Source organism: the organism of the source record quoted next, unplaced genomic scaffold (assembly GCF_019419815.1).
Source record: "Pyrus x bretschneideri cultivar Hongxiangsu unplaced genomic scaffold, Pyrus_bretschneideri_v1 Contig19, whole genome shotgun sequence".
NCBI lineage: Eukaryota > Viridiplantae > Streptophyta > Magnoliopsida > Rosales > Rosaceae > Pyrus > Pyrus x bretschneideri.
Window position 1 is genome coordinate 204,413 of NW_025999490.1, and position 22,887 is coordinate 227,299.

A 22,887-nucleotide genomic window follows, 5' to 3' on the forward strand; every position below is an offset into this window, starting at 1 on the left:
TGTTTTAAAGCTTTTTCCTGCTCGGGATTACCACTAGGATGAAGTTTGTGCCGTTTCCGAGATCTATCATATTTTTTCCGTTCTTAAGCTGCTGTTTCAACTGTTAATCAAATTGATCAACAAGATTTCGAACCATGAAACGAATGATTTGTTGAGTATAAAAACTGACAGTCAGCCCTTACTAGGTATTCTTCCTCTATTACCTGGGGATGGGGACATAATACATATACGCGATGAGTGAGATATTCACATGGAGATACACGGTTCTTTAAACCCTAAACTCGTGACTTTACAATACGCGGTTCAAATGAAAGTGAAACAATGCCATGAGTCCAGGGCAGAGACTCCATTTCTGTACAAACAAGCATGGAGCGCGCGGAGCATACAAATCAATTCCTGTACTCCTTTTACACATGTTGAATTTTACAATTCCACAAGCAAAGTACAAAGATGGATATATAAGGAAAAAAATTGTTAGTCTATAAAGAGGAAAGATTTCATATCAAAAGACTCGTTATTGTACATTCTCAAAATTTCGGGACTAATGTGTTTGCCTGCCAAGTTGGAGTCTTCCAGTTATTCGTCACCCTCCTCCATCCCCAAACTAAAGCTGATGCATTTCTGCCACTCAAAGCTACTACTCTGGATGGCCTTCATAAAGTTGATGAAACTTCCTTTATATACACTTCAAAATAGGGTGGATCAAAATGTCGCGACTTTTTACATTCAACTCCATTCACTAAACTTGTCGTAAGTCTGACCTTACAAATAAGGCACGCTTACATCTCCTGATGGATCGTATCCCTTCTTGACATTCAACTCGATTTTCCAATGTATCATTTAAGTCTAACCTGGAGAATGAGATGAACACCCCTCTTGAAGATGGACCGTAGCTCCTCGTTAGCTTCCATGCCAATTCTCCTGTTTCAGAAGCATGTATTCAATTCAAATTGGCTCGTGTTAAAAGCAAAGTGATTCCAATATGCTAGGACTTCAGTATTTACCCTATTTTATTGCCCTTCTTTCCTACAAGGATCTTGCGTTGACTTAATTTGTTCGTGATAAGATGCTGTTCAATCCGAAGAGAGCCATCTCGCAACTCCTTCCAGTCCATCAACCGGTGTTCAATAGTGTATGGGATTTCCTAAAACAAGCACAAGTTGCCATTATTGAAGATTCTCAAATTGCTTATTAATTCATACCTTGGGAATGAAAATATAACCAGACAGAAATGATAGTCTCAAAGTAATTTGAAACAGAAACTGAAGATCTACCTGATGCACATGGTCTAACAATCTTTCTCGGACAACTTCTAATGATATATTCTTCATAACTTCCTCAGTCATGATCAATGGATCTTCATCCCAAGATCGTTTAACAGCCTATACATAAAAAAACCACTGAAGAACTGAGGATATAGTGGACAATGGTAACATTGGCTAGAAAGATAATCAGATTCATGTAAACCACGCATATCTTGAAAAACTCTTTCCAACCGAAACATACATCTAAAAAAGGCCTTCGTAACAGAATATTTTTGACAGGTAAATGTCACAGGAAATTATCACAATGATGACAATACTAAAAAGCTCACATGCCTGATCCATCAAATATTGAGTAAGATCTTTCACGCCGGAGCCCTTCAGACCAGAAATCATGAAATGCCTACAAGGTTAAGAAAGAAACAGATGGTCAGATATACTATCAAGATCCGTGGTCAAAAAGAGAAAACACACCATCTTTGATTCTGAACAAGTAAAATCCACCTTTCATAACCAGGAAGATCTTTGAATTCCTCAGCAACCTTTAACAAGTCTTTCTTCTTCTCAACCAAATCAACCTTGTTCATACACAAAATTCTCTTTTGTACCGGGTGTGGTAGTGCTCCCATACGCTTGATCAATCCTATAACCCTTACATCAGGCCTATATAAATGATAATACAAAGAACCAGGTGATTAGGGACCAAAAATACTGAAACAGGGATTAAATTTGGATAAAAGGGGGAGTGATGGCATATAGAGCAAGCCGATCAACAAAATGTTAATAAACTTGAGTGATATATGTACAAGAAGTCAAACGGGAAACAAGCAATAACTATGTGTTTCCCCAACAAGGCAGGGAATGAGGATAATGGCTGAAATTAAAAAAATAAAAATAAAAAAAAATAAAAAAATTTGCACTATTATCAAAAGCAAAAAACATTTGCGCAAATGGAATCCACCTGCCATATATGTCTAGCTCTGATGCTTATGTTTGTTTCATGCATAATATGGTACAGGATATCAAATGGAATGGATTACTAACCTGGTAAGATGCCTATGGACGTCGAATATAACTATGAGCGCATCATATAAAGTAACTGAGCTCCAAGCACTTTCTACTCGAACCTTAAAATCCTTATAAGGACATCCCTTGTTGCTTAATGTAAGACCTGGAGTATCAAAGAAACACTGCACAGGCATACATGAAGACAGTCAATAAATGTCATATGATTCAATTTTTGTGCTCTTCAGTCAGTGAGGAGAAAACATACTAATAACATGTCTATACATCAATAGATGAAAGTAACTATGAGAAAAAAATATGCAAAGATGACTAGATGAAAGTAAGTGTCGCAAGCTCATCAGATTGTTTTTTGTGCAATAATTTCATAAATAAAGAACTGGGATAAAGAAATTAACTGCATATTGATTGTGAATAATTTTCAGAGCTCATTTGGACATAAAATAAATTAATCAGAAAACATTCCCAGTCCAGAGAAGCAGGCTGATTATAAAGTATAAACAAGAAACATACAATTTGTGTGTCTCCTTTTGTCATAACTCCTAATACTTCATGAGTAGTGGTGTTTGTCTTCCGTGAAACAGCAGAAACCTTTGTCCCAACCTATAAGAAATGCAGAAAACGTATGATAAATATGTCATCATAAAGGTTCTGGTGACATCAAAGGCCAGTAAAAGTAAAAGCTTAGATCACATGATATGGTAAAAAATATTACACAAATCATTTTGTATCCTACAAAGGACATCAAAGATTCAAGTTTAAGAACAAAGTATAATCTCCAAAGCCAATACATATCTCAAATAGAGAATTCTCGCAAGCTTTTTCATTTCCCTCTAAAGAATTTTTTTTTATCGGGACAACTTCAGACACATTAAAAAGCTCAAGCATGTTTTGGCCTCAACAACTATTTGATATCTATCTGACCAAAGTGCAGTGAGCATGAAACAGATATTGATCGGGGAAATTAGGCAGATTGTGCCATATCCATGGTCAGTACAAACATAATCCTGAGCAACATAGACGGACCCTACTTGCCACAAAATATTAAACCACAGTCGATTAAGCAAATGAAAGAATACATAACACAAAACTTTACCAAAATCCCTTCCAATGAAACAATTATCAAAAACCATAAACAACACTCGATACAATCATTGACTTCACCAACCCCATGGTCAACAATTCATCAAAACCCCCATTAAATTAAACATCTTTAAACAATAAGATCCAAAAGAACAAACCATGTAATTAGTCAGAGCAGACTTTCCGGCATTCGGGGCACCAATTATCCCAACAGACAGCGCCTTTTGGTCCTCTTCCTTCACCATTTCCTCCTCCTCCTCCCCTGATTCCTCATCATCTGCGCGCTCCAGAGCCGCCTCGAGAAGCGCCTTAGCGAGCACTCTGCTCTTTTGCTCCTCCTCTTCCTCCAAACGCCTCAATTTTTCCTTCTGGGTGTCCACCCCAATCAATTTATCAGCTTTTGATCGGTACTTGTTGTCCCAAGTCGGCTTCCTAGGGGTTTCGGGCTTAGAATCCGAACCAATGGATGGTATGGCGTAATGGGTACTGTCGAAAACCGAGTCTGAACCATTTTCGGAGTCTGAGAAAGATGGGTTGTGGCCAGAATCGTCCTCTTGCGGCTGAGCTGCGTAAAACCGGTGGGAGAAGGAGGCTGGGTTTAATGGGGTTTTGCCGGGTTTTGAAGAGAGGGTTCTCAGAACTCTCAAAGCTTTCATCTCAGCTGCTGATACCGAGTATCAAGTGACAGAGACAAAGGGTGTGTGCGCGCGGGTGAGATCTGAGGTTTTAGGGGTTTTAGCCTAGAGCCTTGTCTAGTCTCTCTGTAGACGATCACTCCTCTTTAGTCCATTAGCGTGGCTGCATTATTCACATACTTTTTTGTTTATTTTTATTCATTAATCTTTAATTTTTTTTATCCGACGACCACAAATTCAAATAACTGCATGAGATAAAAATGAATATGAATAGCACTTCTTTTTATAGATTTACGTGAATGAAGGTACGAATTCATGAATTCATGTGCGTCTTTGACACCAAAACAATGGGAGACAAAATAAGTTGAGAGGAAATAACTTGAGAAATGCACGTACGTTTATCATGCAATGCAATCGTACGATCAGAACCAAACATCTTCGAAATAAAAAAGAAAGCCCGCGAGTAAGAGTGCAAGTTGCATTAAAAATCCCGTCCAAAAAGAATATTGTCAAAGCACTGGAAATATTAAAAAGCGATATAATAACTTCGTCATCTATAAATAAACCGAAGAATACCGTCCAAGCACCGGAGAAGAATGAAAAAAATTACATTAACGCTTAAAAATTTGCTCTTCTACTTCACGCTCTTGCAAAGAATACAAACACGAATCTATGACTGGTTAGTAGTCTGGTAAACCGCCTTTCACTTCATATAAACTTTGCCGGACATGAAGCGTGCATCAGCATGAAATTCCGAGGTCCACACGTCATCATGAGATTCCGAAGGCGCATACATTGTCATCATCGTCCCACTGCTGCTGTTTGATCTAAAATGCCATTCGACCAGCAAGCCGGCTCTCCAAAATCCTTCTGTCTATGGCTGCATCGATTGAACTCATCTGAAAAACAAAACCACAATGAGATCATCAGAGAGGGACCGTGGGCATAATTCATTTGGTTAAAGCCAGATAAGTAAACTGGTCCTATGATCTAACCGGAGATGCCAAACTTTATGAAAGAATCTGACCTGGGCCAAGTCTGGTTTCACTGTTCAACGATAAAATAACGTTGCTACAATTATAGAAAAAATGTATTGGTCTCAACATTGTTTCACTCGAACCCCAACACCACAAAAGAAAGCATGGGGAGAGTGAACAACAGATAAATCCAAATTTTAAAAGAGCAAATATATACATTCCGTACTTAACTGAGTACGATGCTAGGTAGGAGAATCCTTGATCCCATTGCAGCAAGCTTGTCAAAATTGTAAATACTAACAGCAAATATAACGTAAATACCTACTTGAATCTTTTGATGCAGTTGCGTGGAAACCGGAGAATGGCAGTATAAACAAAACAGCATGCCCATCAACCAATTGGGTTGGAAAGCAGAAAGATGGATGATTAAAAGGTTCGCATGTTCTTTCTTAATTTGTTTGTTTTCAAAAGAAAGAGTTCAAACTCATACAGTACACAAATACCTCTCTAATCAGGAAACAATTGGTAAACAACCCAGTCTGAAAAGACAGAACATAAAGCCTACCTAGTTGGTTAGAGCAATGCAACCCCGTAAGTTAAAGAGGTAGTATGACTTACCTGGCTAGTTTCATCATGAACCTGATATTTCACTAAAGACATTCTTCTTTCCTCCTGCAAATCAAATTAACCCATTTAACAAGTTAGCAATCAGTCCGAACCAGAAAACATAAAACAAGTTAGTAAGAACCAGCAAGCCTAGCAAAGTGGAAACCTAATAAACATTTGGGAAATTAAGAACGACTTACCATGGACATAGCTTCATCATCCCAAACTAGATACACCTCATTAGCAGCAGGCTGGGGAGCAGGAGCTTTGTTTGCAATAACAGGGGGTGGTCCAATTGATGGACCACCAGTGTTTGGACCAGATGCATAAGAGTGTGAATTAACACCTGTAGCAATTAAATGCAAAGGAAATATCAGATGGACAAGCCTTGCACGTATAAAATCAACAATCCAAAGGCATCAACATGGAGAATTTAGCAATGTGGTAGGTATTCTTTATTGCAACGGGAAAATACGTAAGGCTTAGCATACCAGAACAATTACTAGCTCAGTTTAGATAAAAACAATTACAGGATTGATTGGGTGCATATCAAGGAACATAAAAGATGCCTTTGTAATAAATCAAACACTAAGCCTACAAAGGGAAAACTAGCCATTGCTAGCATATCCAAATTTGAAGTTCACTAAAACAGAACTCTCTATAAGAATCTCATATGGCAACTAGAATATAAAAATAAAAAACAAAAGAAGCTGACGTATCTACTACTTATTTGATCAGACATGAATTATAGGTCGAACTTAAAAGCAAGAAGACAACTCTGACACCATACTGCTATCATGCACACAAAGGAGCTTTTTTTTTTTTTTTTTTTTTTTTTTTAAAATCAACAATAAGAAATCAAAACTGAAACGCTTAGATAACTACTTGTTTGGAAAGTTTTAGCACCTTGATAAGCATCCGTTGGTCCTTTAATTTCAGCTGGAGAATTTAAAGGAATACTTGTTGAAAGCATGGGAGCGGAAAAGGGAGAACTTTGAGTTGGTACATTATTTATACCAACAACAGGAAATAGGGGTTGTGATACAGGAACAGGAGGCATGGATGTAGGAAGGCCAGGAGGTGCTATATGCGGAGGCAGAAGTCCAGGGGTGGTTGTTGATGGTAGAGGTGGTCTCCCATTGTGCACAGGAAACAATGGCTGCTGCACATAACCCAATGAGGAAGCAGGTACTGAGACTGCTGGAGGCTGTGGATACCATGACTGGGGACGAGGTGGAACTTGCCAAGCATTCGGAGTCACCGGAACTGCAGAATTGTACCTGGTGCAAACAAAACCAAAAGAAACAAACAGATAAGTTGCTTATGTAAATGCAAATCATGATGTAGAGCAGTGGCATAATTTCAAAATTTCACAAAGCCGGTTGCCGAGGATATGCAAGAAACCTGACTAAAAACATACATTGGCCGCATTGCACCCAAAGGTGGTTGGGGAGGATATGCAACCCCCATCGAACCTGGCACCATACCACCAACAAACTGGGTTGTTGGGATGTTTACTTTAGCTACTTTTGATGGACCGTCTTCCTCTGCACATAAATTGAGATATTTAGAAAATAAACTTAATATATATGATTAACGCCATAAACTACTCAAAATGATAGGTATAGTGCACCTCTTTTTTTTTGTTTGATTAGTCTTTAGCTCAAATGAGATAACACTTTCAAATGGATTGCAGTCAATATTCCATGAAAAAAACATTTTATGCAGAATTCGTATGCAGAAATTAGGACATCCAAATCCATATGAATGTACATTTGCAAGAGTACATAAGCATAACTTGGTTCAACCATGAACACAAGAGAATTTGAAACACTGTTACACGGACAAAATAGAATAAGTATATTACATGGATACTGCTATGAACATTCTAATAGAATGTCCAATTCAATACATTATATTATTCAAGGAAGTCCAAAATAGATAGGTCCATCTATGTGTACTTGAACGTATCATCACATCCAGGTCACAATTTAATGCGAGTCAAACCAAACCATGGCATAAACTAGTTGATGAAAATGATTAAAAGTTCACACATCACCAAATACCAATGATGATAACATAACATGAAGATAGTATATCAAAATTGTCTGGATAAACATCAAAACTAGTAAGGATCCTTTTACCTTCCTCTCCATAATGTGCAGCCAAGACGTCAGGTGGGATTCCTTGCATCCCATAAATTTCAATATCCGTTGACTCCCTGCCATCCTTCGCATTGGGAACCCTGTAAAATACAATTTTTGCCAGTTTGACTATCAGTAAATTTAAATTCACGAAAAGGAATTATTTTGAGCCACAGCTAAAATATAATGGACATACTTCAACCACACTCTGTAATAGCTCATTAAAAAGATCAAGTGAAGTAGTTTAACTTTAATCACAAACAATTAGCATCAACAACCATCTATGACAATGTTCTTATGTCCCAGCTAGATCAATTGAACTGGGGATTTTGAATATGTTTTGTTCTTAGACATAAACTGAAAGTTACTTTTGGTACTAATACAGTAGAAAAAGATTAAGTTCATCATCAGCGTACAGTGGCATCCATTACAGAATAACCTATGGGCATAAAAATCATCTTACAGTCATGAGTAAGAAGTCAATACAATCGATTATCCTCATGAGGTTTCAGGTGCTCTCTTATTATCAAGCAGGCCCCTTGCGTAAACGAGTTCATATTACAGTATATCCCAACAAAAGAGAACCGAATTTATATCAACAGACCCATTGTTTCCTGGATTCCCAGTTCTACTAAAATTACAAGCACACAAAATCTTCCGAAGTCCCGTACTTTTGCACTTAGTCCACCTTCAAGCTACCAAAATTATTAATACCTTCAACCCAATTTTGCTCGAAAGTCTAAGAGACCGTCGCAGCCTATCAATTCCATTGACCATTAAGCTGCCTCTATGCAGCTAACACAAATCTATAATCCCAAACTATCCTTCCAGCTAAAAAATTGTCCAAAACTGCCGAGCCCACATTACAAAATCACACCCAACTGACCAAATTTAGATTTTTTTCAGCGATGAAATTTCTATTTAGACCCAAATCCATTTACAACAGAATAAAAACAATGAATATCATATCTTTCTCTAACAGGTGATCAATATCATATAACAAATTCAGCGACGAAAGAAAGCATAAAAATTAGGGTTTTGGCAATTGGGGGAAAGATATATAAATCCGTACTTGGTGACGCTCTCTTTGTGGACCTGGAGGACGTGAATAGCCATGCCGCCGGCAGTGGAGAGCTTCTTATGGCAGACATGGCACTTGAAGTGCTTGGCTTTCTGGTGCTGCACCAGTATCTTCTCATCGTCGAATTCTCTATCGCAGTAGTAGCACCACACCTTCGACGCCACTCTCTTCTTCTTCTTTCCCATACTGCCCTTCTACCCCTTTGCTCTCCTTCTGCGGCTCTCTCTCTCTCTCTCTCTGCGAGCCTTCGGTTTTGGTAGTTGGGTTTTTGTTTTGGGGTTTTTTCTCTCTTGCTGTGATTGTGGTTTGGTAAATTTCATGTATTTGTATTTATAGTGTGTTTACAAAAAAAAAAAAAAAAAAATTTAAAAAAATTTTTTTTTTTTTTGGAAGCTTTATTTTTTCATTTTTAATTTTCCGAGAGTTATAATGGTAAATCGGATATGGGGGCTAGGGCTTTTCCAATTGGTGTTGACCCGAGTTGAGCCCCAATCCAATAATTGACCCGTTCAAGTGGTTTTACTAATCCGAGTGTCATAACATATCACTAACTAACAATGTGACAGTTACATGAAAAATTAGGAAAATCAATTAAAAATGTTTGAAAAGTTTTAGTTTTAATAAAAAATCATGTTATAAATTTTGTTTAATGATTAGTATAAAGCTCATATTAAAGTAGTCCAACTAAAAATGATCCAACTATAATAAATTATGATTTGTCGATTTTACCCCTAACTTTTTTAAGTTGAGTTCGAGATTTTCATCATTAATGAAGTTCATCGTTGTTTTACAGACCTTCTTCTTTTTCTTTGAAACAAAAATATAGATCCCCATGTTATTTAATTTATATTTTGTATTATTTCGTTGAAATGTGATCGTCGTTATTATTCATAGAGTATTCGAGGTACTATTTTTCAAATTTTCTTCGTCAGTGGAGTTCATCGTTTGTTTCTCCAAAAAATAAATTTGAGATCTGCATGCTATTCAATAAACACAACGGGTCACTGTTTCTCCAAAAAATAAATTTGAGATCTGCATGCTATTCAATAAACATAACGGGCCACTGTTTTTGGACTATAAAAATAAACTGTTTCTAGATTTTAAGTAACACTGTTTCTGGAATTTAAGTCACTGTTTCTGGAATCTAAATTACTGTTTCTGGAATCTAAGTCACTTTTTCTGGATCTAAATAAAATAGACACACTGTTTCTTAAATGTAAGCTAGAAAAGAAATAGAGAAATTCATTGTATTTGGATTCAATGCAAAATAAGCATCTTGTTTCTTAAATATAATCAACTGATGCATGAAATAAAAGAAACAATCAAAGGTTAAAACATAGACTATTTCTGAAATATAAGTCGCTGTTTCTAGAATCTAAGTCATTATTTCTAAAATTTAAGTCACTGTTTCTGGAATTTAAGTCACTATTTATGGATTTTTGTTCTTTTCTTTCTAGATATAGTGTTTGTTTGTGCACAAACAAAACAAACATTGTATTTGATTTTTTTTTTTCAGAAACAGTGTTATATTTTGGGTTCTCCAGAAACAGTTTTATGTTTTGATTTTTTTTTTTTTTAAAGACACTTTTTCGCCGATTTCTACCATTAAACTTCTTTGAACTTGTTTCGGCAGTTTTGTTCCGATGAATGCTTCATTTTTCAACTTTGATTTGGTTGTTTTTGAAATGGAGGAATTCGATTTGATAAGAAGACAGAGAGTTATTATGGCAGTTTCGTGCTGGGTTGAGGTTGGTGAAGAGTCAGGACAATATCAAATCATTTAGGGGTATTTACGGAAGTGTAGATTTGTATCAGGTTGAGCTTGTAAGTTTCACCCGTGGACAATAGTTTTGGATGATTTTTTATTAAACTTTGAGCCCTTTTGGTTAAATAACATTTTGAGATGATTTTTGGTTAAATATTTGTTGGCCCAAATCCTTATCATTAAAGCTCAATCAAAAATTTACTGTGACATTTTGAGTTATAACTTTTCTGCCCTTCGAAACAGAAATTTGTACTTTTTTTCTTAATGTCAACTAATTATGTCGTGATTTCATCAAGCTCTTTCAAGAATATTTAAGGCATGTTATGCATGGGCATGTTAGGTCGACTAATTATGTCGTGATTTCATCAAGCTCTAGCAAGTAAAACTACAACCAGAAAGAAGCTTGTGATTACAAGCATGATATAATCTCAGGTTCAAAAGCATCCGACAGAAAACGAAAACTAGCGTACATGCATCAAACGGACAGCAGACAGCCGCATACAAACTTCAGAACTCGTTCTTCCAACCGTCGAAACGCAGAACAGCACATATCCTACTCTTCTTTCTTGGAGGATTGGGAAGAAGCAGCGTCACCTTTTAACTTGCTTACACTAGCTTCGGCTTCAGCAAGAAATGCAGGATCAGGCTTGTGTTTGTCTGAAGGTTCTTTCATTGCCATATATATGTAAAATGCGATAACTATGTTGACAGATATAACAGCAAGGAATCCACTCAACAATGTGAGCGAATAGGGAGACATGTCGCTTACACCTGTTTCAAATGAATAACAACCTTGTTCAGAGAACCAAAAAGGAAAAACCTAGGCTGGAAACTTTAACAAAAACCATTAGTAGCACCCTTCCCAAATTCGACGATAGGATGCTATCTTCATTCTTACAAATCCCATTCACCGTATCAAATTATGCAATTCACATAAACAATATAGATCCTAATGACAATTTTTTTCATGTGAGACCATTAGTTGGAATTTTGAAGCAAGATTTAGACGAGTCGATTGAGATAAAAATTTCAATTATCACGGCACTGAGAGGGAGATGGACAAACTCTAAGGGCTCGTCTAGTGAGCTGGATGGGATTGGGCTTTAGGGATATGATTGGACAACCAGGACATGTAAGATGGGTCTTGTAACCCATGCACAAGGATACGTTAGATAACCCACTCTATTGTGGAGTCATAACCCATCATGTCTAGTTTTGTCCATTTTACATTTTGACACAACAAACAACGGACTGAACTCAAGTCCATATGAATTGGTCACAACCTAACCCACCAAACAAGGCTTAAGTGTTGTAGGAACTAGAGGAAGGTCATAAGGACTCAAATACAAAATGCGAACTAGAAATGGTCTGCTTATTTAGAACAAATATGGGTAAGCACACAAACATTATCAAAAAGAATACTTAGATAGATAATTGTATAGTGATATAGGACTAAGAAGAAAAACCCAGCGTAACTAGTGCAAAGTTTTTGTTAGAATAACTCTAAGAGGGACCTAAATAAGACGCAGTACTATGAAAATGACAAAAGCTTCAGTACTTGACACAATAGCCTTACCGGGAAGCAAATTATTGTTGAACGCATATAATATTGCAACGGGAATTATCCACATAAACATTGACGCAGTAACGAACTTTTGTATCACGCCTGCCATTGTTATCTCCAATCTGCATAATAAAGAGAAAAACAATCAATCCCAACAGAACAACAAATCACAGAGAACAATAAGCCATACACAAACATTGCCGAGGGAGAGCTGTAAAAGACTATCAAGCCAGAAGATATGCAACTGAATTTCGGTACAAATAAATGAAAACAGTTCTATATCTGTACCTAAACATTCTTCTTAGTGATCGTAAATTCATCTGAATCGAAATTTATATCAAATACCCATGGAAAAGAAAGAAAACTAAATCATAAGAACATGAGTGATCTAGATAACTCGTTAGGATACTTGTATGCAGTGCTTAAGTGGAGTACTAACTACTTGATTTTTACTGGGATATGATAGACCACTAGAAAGCCATCTATGTACAAATAAAGATCAAAACTTTTCATATGCAATCAAACAAAAAGCAACGCACCAGCGAACAAAGACGCCAAATTTCAAAACTTTACATTGTTTTTCAACAGGGTACATAGTATGAGAGTGACCCATAAAGACCTAACCTCACACAGACATTTAATCGAACATTTGGTGTGCACATACTCAACCGACAAAACAACGGAGTGAGAAAGAGCGTACCCAAGCGAGAGCCTTGGATCGGGAGACTGAGAGCAAACTAGAAACGATTTGACTTCCCAATGTTAGCTTGGCTTTTGCTGCGCAATCCAATCGATTCTGCTACAGAAATTGCATACTGTCAAAGGGGGAAGCAACAAAACCTGTGTTTTGGGTGCTGGCTAGGTGCGGTACAATTGTCAGCTGTTGAGATCAATCTTACGGTGAGTGTTTTAAACGAGCTCATGAGTAGAAACGGGTGAAATATTGCCCGTATTACAAAGCAAACACCCAATGGCTCCAGTCAAATCTCAAGTTCTCTCGTATCGAAGGTGGGGCGAGTTCCTTGGCCTCCCACCTGAAACAACATCTTCTTCCTTCTCTCTCTGGTGTTTTCTGAGTAAAAACACTTTGCTTCCGCCAGCTCCCTTCCCCTTCCCCTTTCTACCGATAGACTCGGATGCTCACAATGTTGGATGATCACAGTCGTTGGATCTTCTTCCGCACCGTTGGTCCGCAGGAGAGACGCTCAAGGATATATCGAATGGAAACTTTCTACATGGGCTTCTTCGGTGATGGACTGAAACCCTGTTAGGACATAAATGAATAAAAGAACATTTGAAATTCAGCAGTCGCTAGAAGAACCCTAACCCTAATACCGCTGCAAAAACTAAAGGAAGCTGCAGTAGGATATTATCAAAAGATCATCAACGTCAACCAAGTTAAATCCACCAGAGTTGATCATGGATTGTATTGTTGATCTTCCCGAGCATTTATTGGTTGAATCCTTTTCGACTTCCTTGCAATAAAGTTGCTTTCAGGCTTTCGGATGCAGGTGCGTGTCGAAAGCATTGGTTCTGCCTCATCTCCGATCCTTATTTCGTTGGCCGCTTTCTGTGCCTCTAACTCGACCATTCGAAGTACTCTTGTTATATTACCGAATGAAATACTGTAGCAGCTTTTGCGAAGTCGAAACATCTCGACACAATCTATTTCTCGTCTAGTTTCCTCCCCTTTTTTCGAGATACAATAACTTCTCCCTGTGATTACTACATCTGCAATCCATACACCAAGCAATGGCTCGCTCTTCCTCCCACTAGTATTAAATCTCTACGAGTGGGATTCATGTGTGATCCATGCTGTAACTCCTCCTCCTCTAAGGTGACGGTAGTAGTATCATCCAGCTTAATGCTGAGTACAGGTGGACGGTGGTGCTAATGCATCGAAATTTGTCAGGTGATGTCGGCACCTCCTTCCATGTGGCGATGATCTCTCTTCTGAGACTAGTGGTGAATGGAGGAGGGAGTTGGCTCTGTCATGCAGCCCACAGCAGATACAAGTCGATAAACAGATTTGACCTTATTATTTCACTCCTCACCAGCCAGCCGTTTTTCACAATGGAATGTTTTATTGGAGGCTTTATGGGTTTCCCTTACTTTTGAGTTGGGTCCGTTTGGTAGTAGTAGTGCTGACCATATAAATGGCGTTTGATTGAGGACCCTATGACTCGATTTGTTGAACACTCTCGATGTCTTTTAGGTGTCTGCAGATATGACATTTGAGATGGAGTGGTGACGATCCATTCACTGTTTGGGAGTTGAAGCTTCCCCATATTTCCTTAGTCTAAGGTGTTCCGCCATAATTCGTTGTCTTTTTTCAGTGAACTTCGAGTCTTTGAGAGCTGCGTAGAGATGTATGAGTGCATAATCTTTAGTATTGGGGGCGTGCCATGCATCCACAATTTCACTTTGTGGAAACCACATGCACAAGTGATTGAGAGTAATCCTCATGTGCATGGGCACTGTTTCTACCAAAATCCTTAAATATTTTGAGTGCATACCTACACATCATTCACTACAAAAATGTATGTTTTGCATATATGATCCACACATCCTCTCTTGTGCCTGAATTAGAAGAAGTAATTCAATCGATCAATTTTGAGACCATTTGGGAAATTTATGTAGGACTATGAAGAAATCCAAAAGCTTCATCATGAAATTGAAATACGATGCCAAAGTCTAATTAAATTCTATTTTCTTATAAGTCTAATTAAATTCATTTTTCTTATACAGTTAATTGGGAACTTGGGATTGAGGAGTTAAGTTGTTGCTGTCAAAATATATTCATTTTTTATCGTGCCGAAATTCGAAACTTTGAGCATTTATATAGTTAAATATGTTGTCAAGATATCTGATTATAGTTAGGTAGGTTAGACTCTTGATGAATTTTATCGCTGAGAACAATACAGAATATCTATATATGTAGATTCTTGAATTTTATAACCGCTTTTAAGTTGATGACAAGCAGGTAACATTGCCTTATCAAAAGTTCGTAATAAATCAAACCTCCACTTTTCATATCTTCGTGACTTGGAATCGGTTTGTGATGGCTTTATACGCCGGTTAATCGTGCCATCTGAGATCCATATGTCCCAATGTTTCCTGGGATGCTAATTGTAGTCCTGCAGGTACGTACATTTCATAGACACAAACACACAAGTGAACTTTTAGTTTGTTTGGTTTCATTTGTGTAAAGCGTTATTGGATAATATATATATAAACCGTTTTTCATTTGGAACGTCCTCAATTTTGTTCTTTCTGCAATCGTAGATATATAGAAATACCAGAAATAAATGATTACAAATATGAAAATCGATGCACATTAATTAGGCACATCGCTATTCATAGTGTTGGAATCGATTCAAATCACATGAGAAAATCGGATAATGGCTCCAATGTGCTGTGGCGACAGGTAAAGTGCACATAGAACTACTCTAATTGGTAGTTTACTTCAAACGCATAAAATTAACGTTGTGGGATTTCAACTTCTATCATTCTTAGCTTATTTATTTGTGGAAAATGATTTTCACATTTTTCTTAGCTCCAGTGTTTATTGCTCTTTCATAGCTATTAGATTGAAATTGACAGTTTCATATCTTATTTTTTAAAATTGACAATTTTATACCCAATCTTACGAATTTGTGACAATGTCATATCTCCGTCAATTTTTCTGTTAGTTTTTCTGCTAAGTGCTGACGTGGCTTGATTCAGGACCTACTTTCTATTAAAAAATTATTAAAAACTAAAAAACAATTATTTAATATTTTTTAAATATTAAAATAATAATAAAAAGTAGAAAAAATAATAATAAAAAACCTCATTTCGTCCGTACCCTCCCCCCTCCTCCCTCCTCTCTCCTCTCCTCATCTTCATCTTCTTCCTCCACCTGCAAATCCCAACAAAAAAAAAAAAAAAAAAATCCAATTTGTCTTCCCCCACACTCACACTCAGTTTCCCCTCACACCCACACTCAATTTCCCCCCACACCCACACCCACACTCTTCTCCCTCCTGCAACCCAAAAAAAAAAAAAAAAAAAAAAAAAACCCAGATCCCGTCAGTGGGATCTTGGGTGCGTAGAGAAGATGGAGGATGGGTGCGGAAGAAGATGTGGAGAATGGATGAAAGTGTTGGATTTGGGGTTTGATGGGTTTTCAAATTTTTTTTTTTTTTCCTTCCTCCTTTTTTTCCTCTTCTTCTTCTTCTTCCTCCTTCTCCTTCTTCTTCTTCCGCAGGGGAGGTGTTGATGGGTTTTCAAATTTTTTTTTTTCTTCCTCTTCTTCTTCCTCCTCCTCCTTTTCTTCCTCTTCTTCTTCTTCCTCCTTCTCCCTTCTCCCTTCTTCTTCTTCCACGCCGACTCCGGGGGAGGGGGGGTAATTTTTTTTTTCCCTTCCTCCTTTTTTTTTTCCTCTTCTTCTTCCTCCTCCTCCTCCTTCTTCTCCTTCTCCTTCTTGTTCTTCCGCAAGGGGGGTTGTTGGGTTTTCAAAAAAATTTTTTTTTTCTTTTTTTGGGTTGGCAGGTTGGGGGGGGGGGGGTGAAGAAAATGAAGATGGGGAGAAGAGAGAGGAGAGGGGGGGAGGGACGAACTGATGGTGTTTTTTTTTTTTTTTACTTTTTATTATTATTTTAATATTTTAATAATATTAAATAATTTTTTTTTTTAGTTTTTAATAATATTTTAATGATTTTTTAATAGAAAGTGGATCCCGAATCAAGTCACATCAGTATTTAACTGAAAAGTAAACGGCCAAGTAACGGAAGGTACAACATTGGACAAAATTCTAAAGATGAGGTATGACATTGTCAATTTTAAAAGATGAGATATGAAAGTGTCGTGATACCAATAGTTGAGGTAATTTTTTGTACTTTACCCTAAAGAATATATATAAGGACGAGTTGAGAACGAGAAAATATAAATGTAAAAATCATTTTCCCTATCTACCACAATGAACCTATGTTTTCTACAGCCTTTGAGTTAGCTTCAGTGGTGAGGGAGGGTCATCTAATTTGTTAGAGTTAGAATAGATTCAGGTTATCAATCGACAGGGATGTTTCATTCCGTTTTTTTTCTCATGTACTCCCGTCGATTATGTTTTCCATTCTTTGTCATGCCGGCATGTTTGGAAGGTATCAACATCAGAAAAACCTGTGAGGCATGGAGACTAGTGTTCCTACTCAAGATTTTCAAAACTGAACTATGGCACATATCCCATCTTATTAGGTTAACACATTACTGTTATATTCATTCCAAAGTTTTTAATAACTTTTTTTGTGGATGGAAGAATTTGATTGCTTTTAGTCACACATTGAGCATTACTAAATTTCCACTAGACTATATTACAATACGAAAGTACACAGCGAAGCCTAAGCCCTAATTACATTGAGGCATTTAGGCCCATTTGGCCAAAAGAGACATGCATCCACAGCCCAGAAGAAGTGAAACATTAGCCCCAAGCTGGATCCTTAGATTGTTCTGCATTCTTGGGTTCATAAAATCTGCTGCTAGCAGGTCAACCAGAGCCATGTATATTAGGATCCCAGCTGATGCAGAGTTGAAGACTCCTTCCACAATTAGAGCAGTTGGGCTGGTATCATTGTAAATGTTTGATATTCCCATTCCAACACCAATTCCAATTGGGGTGGTGAGGGAGAAGAAAAGCACCATTGTTGCAATGGCCCTGGACTTGAATTTGGCCTGCACATACAATTGGGACATTATATGTAAAATGTATGAAAATAGAAATTGTAATGGAGTTTAACCTAATTCACAACTCGAAAATGTTTCAGCATTTGGGAGTGGGTGTAGATATTCTGTCTTGTCGTCGAGTGTATACATCAGTCGATGATAAATATACAAAGACGATTGTATGCACTCCATGACACGAGAGTTTTACACAATTGTCGGATTAGGAAGAAACATGTGGGACTACTCATTGGTGAAAAGACACATCAATCCAAGTGTCCTAAAAAATGAACGTTGACTTTCCAAAAATGCTGAGATGAACGGATGTGCGAGTCCTTTTAGTTGCGATGGAATGCAATTGGACCCTAGAAAGAATATGCAGGATCTCTGAATAGGTGCCTAGAAGATTATGTGACAACATCAACAAGACTTTTTGGGGCTCTAAAACCACATAAAATGGTACGCATGTGGCCATGTGAAAATTGGTAAATGGCTAGAACATCATAGCCTAGGATTAGAAATTAAAGTTTCAAAGACAAAGCATGGTTTCAATTGAAGTAAAACATATGAGAGAAAGGTGATGTATATTTGGTTTCTGAGAAAATTGGAGTATTGATGTCTAGATTTTGGTCAATTGGGGTCTTAAATATGAGCTAAAAATTTGTGAATATTGATCCTTCAATATGTCATAGTGTGAAACAATGAGTCACTTTCAATAATTTTGTCAAAACTTCTGTCAAAATAAAGTGTTTAAAGGAGAATATAACAGACGGAAATTCTATCAGAGTTACTTAAAAGAACCATTGTTCCACATTTGACAAGTTCAAAACCCAAATACTCAAGGATTTTAAGAACCAATCCAATTTGTTATTGCATGTGGTCCAATATCTTAGTAGATAGGATGTTGGGTTCCTAGTTCCTACTCATACATTCCAAGTTCGAAACTTTCATCTTCTTTAAAATATTGTAATATTTTCAAACCCTTACTCATTCTTTTAAAAATATAATAAATTTAAAAAATAAGATTCAAATTAAAATACAAGACGACAAACACACCGCCCTAACCAGTTAGTTTTCATTTATGAGGGGATTAAATGACAATGAAACAAGAATTAAATGTTTGAGGAAATTGATGATACCTGAGTTATGCACCCGCCAAGGCCCATGCCTTCGAAAAATTGATGGAAAGTAAGAGCTGCTACAAGAGGTTTGATTGTCTTGGGACTCTGTGAGGCACCTAAAGATATCCCAATAATCACTGAATGAACCAAAATTCCCAGCTCCAGAACCTGAAAAATTATTCATGCAAAGAATTTCCATAATTAAATCAGAAAAATTGCCTAGAAAAAAAAAAACATGAAATTTAAATTAAACACCGAAAAAATAGTTAATATAAAAAAGTTAATAAAAATGGAGAGTTAAAAACAGGGGGAAAACAGTGTGCACCAACTCAACAAAATGTAGCACCAAAAATTGAAGCATAAACAACTAGAGAATCTAAACCAAACTCTACCTGTGATATCACTCGATGCCTAACAAGCTCAAAAGAAGAAATCGAATCCTCCGCCGCAATCACGCCGGAACCATGAGCATGGCCGTGTGTGGCATGAGTGTGAACATGCACATGACCCTCATGCACCCCATTCATCTCTTCATCCTCGTTCACCAGCAGTGGCTTAGTGAAATGAGATCTTCTATAATAGCTGGTGGCAAAGGTATCGATCATCATCGTCCCAATCGCCGAAAGCATGGCGATGAAGCCGGTAAAGGGGAAGTTCCCCCACGGGGTTTCGCTGAGGCAAGGGCTTGTCAAGCTCTCAAAAGCGTCCGGCAGCACGTGGATGAAACCTGTTGCTAGAATCACACCGGCAGCAAAGGCCTTGATCATGAAGAAGATGTCATTTTCGGGGTTTAGGGCCGGAATTTTCTTGCCCAACATTGGGAGGGAGACACCAAGGAAACTTGCTATGAGGATTGAACTTATTGCAACTAGCTTGAACTTGAGGACTTTGAACTTGTCATGGTCTACGGTTTCCGAATTGCATTCGCATCCCGCGGAAACCGAGATGGGGACAAAAAGGAGGAGGAGAAGAAGAGGAAGAGTATAAGCGGGAGTGAACTTTTTCATGGCTTTCAGAGAGAGAGAGAGAGAGAGAGAGAGAGAGAGAGAGAGAGAGAGGGAGGGTTTTGAAATGGGATTGTGAAGTGGTGAGCTGAATGCTTACTGTATATATGAGTTGGAGAATTTGGGGAAAGCAAAGGCATTGAGGTAAAAATGGCGACATGGAATTAAGTTCTGTTTGTTACGAAGGGAAGTGGGGTTGCCAAGTGTGTGGTTAGTGAAGCCAAATGACGACATTATGTGTTAATGCAACAGTTTAAAGGAAGTTGGGAGACTTTACGAGTCACTATCTGAACTGTCAATGACTACTGACTAGGACTGCGGACTTTAGTATTTGTTTGTCCCACATGATCCTCTCCGGATCTTTTGTTAGAATTCTGGGAATTTATGAATTATATTTGTTCATTGTACATTGTGCTGTTAGTTTTTATAAGGTACTGTTTGCGTTTAATTTTAAATAAAAATATTTAAAATAATTTCTGACCGTACGATATATGATGAATTTTCAAAATCCTTACAAAAAGGTTCCTATCCGAATTCTTTGTTAATGAAGGCAAAAACAAGCACTTAGAAACATTTAAGTACGAAGTATTCCATCTTGAATGGTATTAGGCTTTTAGCCATTGCATGGGCTTGGATTTTGTTCAATACTAAGGAAAAGAAATTGACTTGTCGTGTTGGGCACCATCAAGTACTAAAATGGCTTTGATTTTGATTAAAAAAGGAGAGATATTTTCTATTGCATGTGTTTGGGGTTGGACTTTAGTCATGTTCCAATTTCAGCAAGTAACACAGATTAAAAGTTATGATCGTCACATCGTACATTGTATTGTTATTTTATTCTTGTAATATTATGTATTTATCTATTAAGACATCAATTATGTTATTTGGCCTTACATGTGACGTATTGATGCTACCAAGACGACACATTAAAGCTAAGTCATTGGAGTGCTAAAAACCCTACCCTACCCCGATTTAGAGGAGAAATTTTTCATTGTGATGGAAGTACGAATGGTACACCACGTGTTTTTATATAAATTGTAGGAAATTTTATTTTTTAAGTTATTAACTTTTTAACATACATATCCTATCATTTGTATAGTAACACGTGATGTACCAACTCGTATGCCGATTACATTAAAAAATTTCTCGACTTAGAGCGATTAGAAGGTACATAGCCGTCGTTAGAAACCCTCCTCCTCCTCTAGACACCCATACCTACCAAAATTTGTTAGAAAGGAAAATAAATTTTTTACTTAACATTTTGTCATCTGCTTCGAGTAACTGTTCGATATGGTCGAGAGCTTTGGTTTTGGGAGGTTGTCTTTCGAAATCGAGAGGGAGATATTATATTTATGAGTTGTGTTAGTGACAGTTATTTAGTGCGTTGATTGTTTGTAAAGGCCAAATTGCTGACACATTGTATAATCCACTTGCATGTTCATCAATGGTTGATACCCGGCTGTAGTATCTCTTTCTCGTTTCATATATGTTTATGTTGAAGTCAAGTGATTGTCTAAATATTGACGACAACAGTAATTCTCATAATTCCTAGAATCATTTCATTATAAAGATTATTTTTGAAACCAAAAATTGCCAGTGCCATAGTTGCATTTCAATATTTTTTTTCACCTGAAACAAGCTTTCTATTTTGCATCAAATACCATACTCAAAAATTATAATATATAAGATAGAAAAGAACATTCCATCCTAAGTAATGTTGCATGCACACCATCAAGTATCAACACTAAATTGTTATTAAATAAAAACGCTAAGATGAGAAACCCTTTATTTAGAGTAGGATTCCTTTTCCTTCAAATTTCCTCTTTTCCTATTTAACCGGTCATGATTAAGTCACGTCAACATCTTGTATTGAATATTTATAGAGAGAAATTAGAGAGGAGAATCCTAGTCCCTTTTATTCCTGCCTCAAAGCTAGGAGAATTTTATTGTCCGAGGTCTAAACTATGTGACCGTGCGACTCTCACACACACAAAAGTCTTTCTATATTTAATCTCACCTACGTAGTGTTGGTTTCAACCGATTGTTCATGATGCTTTAAGGCAACCTTTAGACAGAACAAGACTCCCACCATTGAAAGAATTAGATATGCCTAGAAAGCTTTTAGAATATAACAAATTAGACTTCCATTTACGTTTTTTTCACCTTAAAATGATTTCTTCACTTGTTTAATTTTTTATGCTATATGCTGGCTACTTTTGACTAGAAAGAGAAATACAGAACGTAGAATTATTCAATGTCGTATAACCTCCTCCACCCATTGTGACCTGACAACTTTGCCTTATGCATATACTTCATGGGAGGTCCAGATTTATATCACACTTTTCATTTTTTATTTTTCATTCCTTCCTCGTCAGTTGACATTGTTAAAACAAAATCATTGTGGCATAAAACTCAAAAATTAAAGCTAGTTGCAGTAAGTTCGATGCTTATTTAGGGCACTAGCTAGCCATAAAACGATTGAACTTGTTACAACTAGCTTGCATTTGAGAGCTTTGACTTCGTTCCGATCCTCGGCATCGGTACTGCATGTGCATTCTGCAGAAACAAAAGAGGTTAAAGGGAAAAGAGGAGGAAGAAGAATGTAAGAAAAATAAGTGGTACTATGCTGGTCTTTCTGAAACTGTGAGCCTGTGGCTTATTAAGGCCTACTCTATATATTGCATATATATGAGTTGGAGAATTTGGCAAAAGAAAGGCTGAAGTAAAAATGACGATATGGAACTGAATTCAGTTTGTGTGGAAGTGAACAAATGACAAGTGTGCTTTTAAGCCAATTTATGATATTATATGATCAAGATGATGTGTTACAGACATAGTCGGCGTTGTTAATTTATATAATGTTATTAATTCACGTGTTATAGTATTGATCAATGATATGATTGATAATTTTAAAACTTGAGATAT

At 37.1% G+C, this 22,887-nt stretch overlaps 4 protein-coding genes across 6 annotated transcripts; all 4 read right to left on the minus strand.

Annotated features, from left to right (window-relative positions):
- Window positions 1–308: 308 nt before the first annotated feature.
- On the minus strand, window positions 309–4,103 carry LOC103953248 (GTP-binding protein ERG). Its single transcript, XM_009364984.3, has 8 exons — window positions 3,527–4,103; window positions 2,799–2,888; window positions 2,307–2,452; window positions 1,767–1,925; window positions 1,599–1,665; window positions 1,275–1,382; window positions 1,005–1,144; window positions 309–921 (listed from the first exon to the last, which is right to left on the minus strand). The coding sequence occupies exons 1-8, from the start codon at window positions 4,022–4,024 to the stop codon at window positions 837–839; spliced, it is 1,293 nt and encodes a 430-aa protein (XP_009363259.2). The 5' UTR covers window positions 4,025–4,103; the 3' UTR covers window positions 309–836.
- A 439-nt stretch (window positions 4,104–4,542) lies between these two features.
- On the minus strand, window positions 4,543–9,118 carry LOC103953247 (protein SUPPRESSOR OF FRI 4). The gene is made up of 7 exons (XM_009364983.2): window positions 8,803–9,118; window positions 7,731–7,831; window positions 7,007–7,133; window positions 6,493–6,866; window positions 5,787–5,932; window positions 5,599–5,652; window positions 4,543–4,902 (listed from the first exon to the last, which is right to left on the minus strand). The coding sequence occupies exons 1-7, from the start codon at window positions 8,994–8,996 to the stop codon at window positions 4,831–4,833; spliced, it is 1,068 nt and encodes a 355-aa protein (XP_009363258.1). The 5' UTR covers window positions 8,997–9,118; the 3' UTR covers window positions 4,543–4,830.
- A 1,844-nt stretch (window positions 9,119–10,962) lies between these two features.
- Window positions 10,963–14,127, minus strand: LOC103953246. 3 transcript variants are annotated; one of them, XM_048582596.1, is made up of 4 exons: window positions 13,549–14,127; window positions 12,765–13,404; window positions 12,153–12,262; window positions 10,963–11,347 (listed from the first exon to the last, which is right to left on the minus strand). In XM_048582596.1, exons 2-4 carry the CDS (start codon window positions 12,800–12,802, stop codon window positions 11,130–11,132), a joined length of 366 nt encoding a protein of 121 aa, XP_048438553.1. In that variant the 5' UTR covers window positions 12,803–13,404; window positions 13,549–14,127; the 3' UTR covers window positions 10,963–11,129. The 3 variants fall into 3 exon arrangements, with proteins under 3 accessions (XP_048438553.1, XP_009363256.1, XP_009363257.1); XM_009364981.3 differs by having other exon boundaries at window positions 13,535–14,127; XM_009364982.3 differs by having other exon boundaries at window positions 12,841–14,106.
- Window positions 14,128–17,460: 3,333 nt separating this feature from the next.
- Window positions 17,461–20,042, minus strand: LOC103953245 (zinc transporter 1-like). Its single transcript, XM_009364980.3, has 3 exons — window positions 19,351–20,042; window positions 18,977–19,126; window positions 17,461–17,849 (listed from the first exon to the last, which is right to left on the minus strand). The coding sequence occupies exons 1-3, from the start codon at window positions 19,963–19,965 to the stop codon at window positions 17,544–17,546; spliced, it is 1,071 nt and encodes a 356-aa protein (XP_009363255.1). The 5' UTR covers window positions 19,966–20,042; the 3' UTR covers window positions 17,461–17,543.
- Window positions 20,043–22,887: the final 2,845 nt, after the last annotated feature.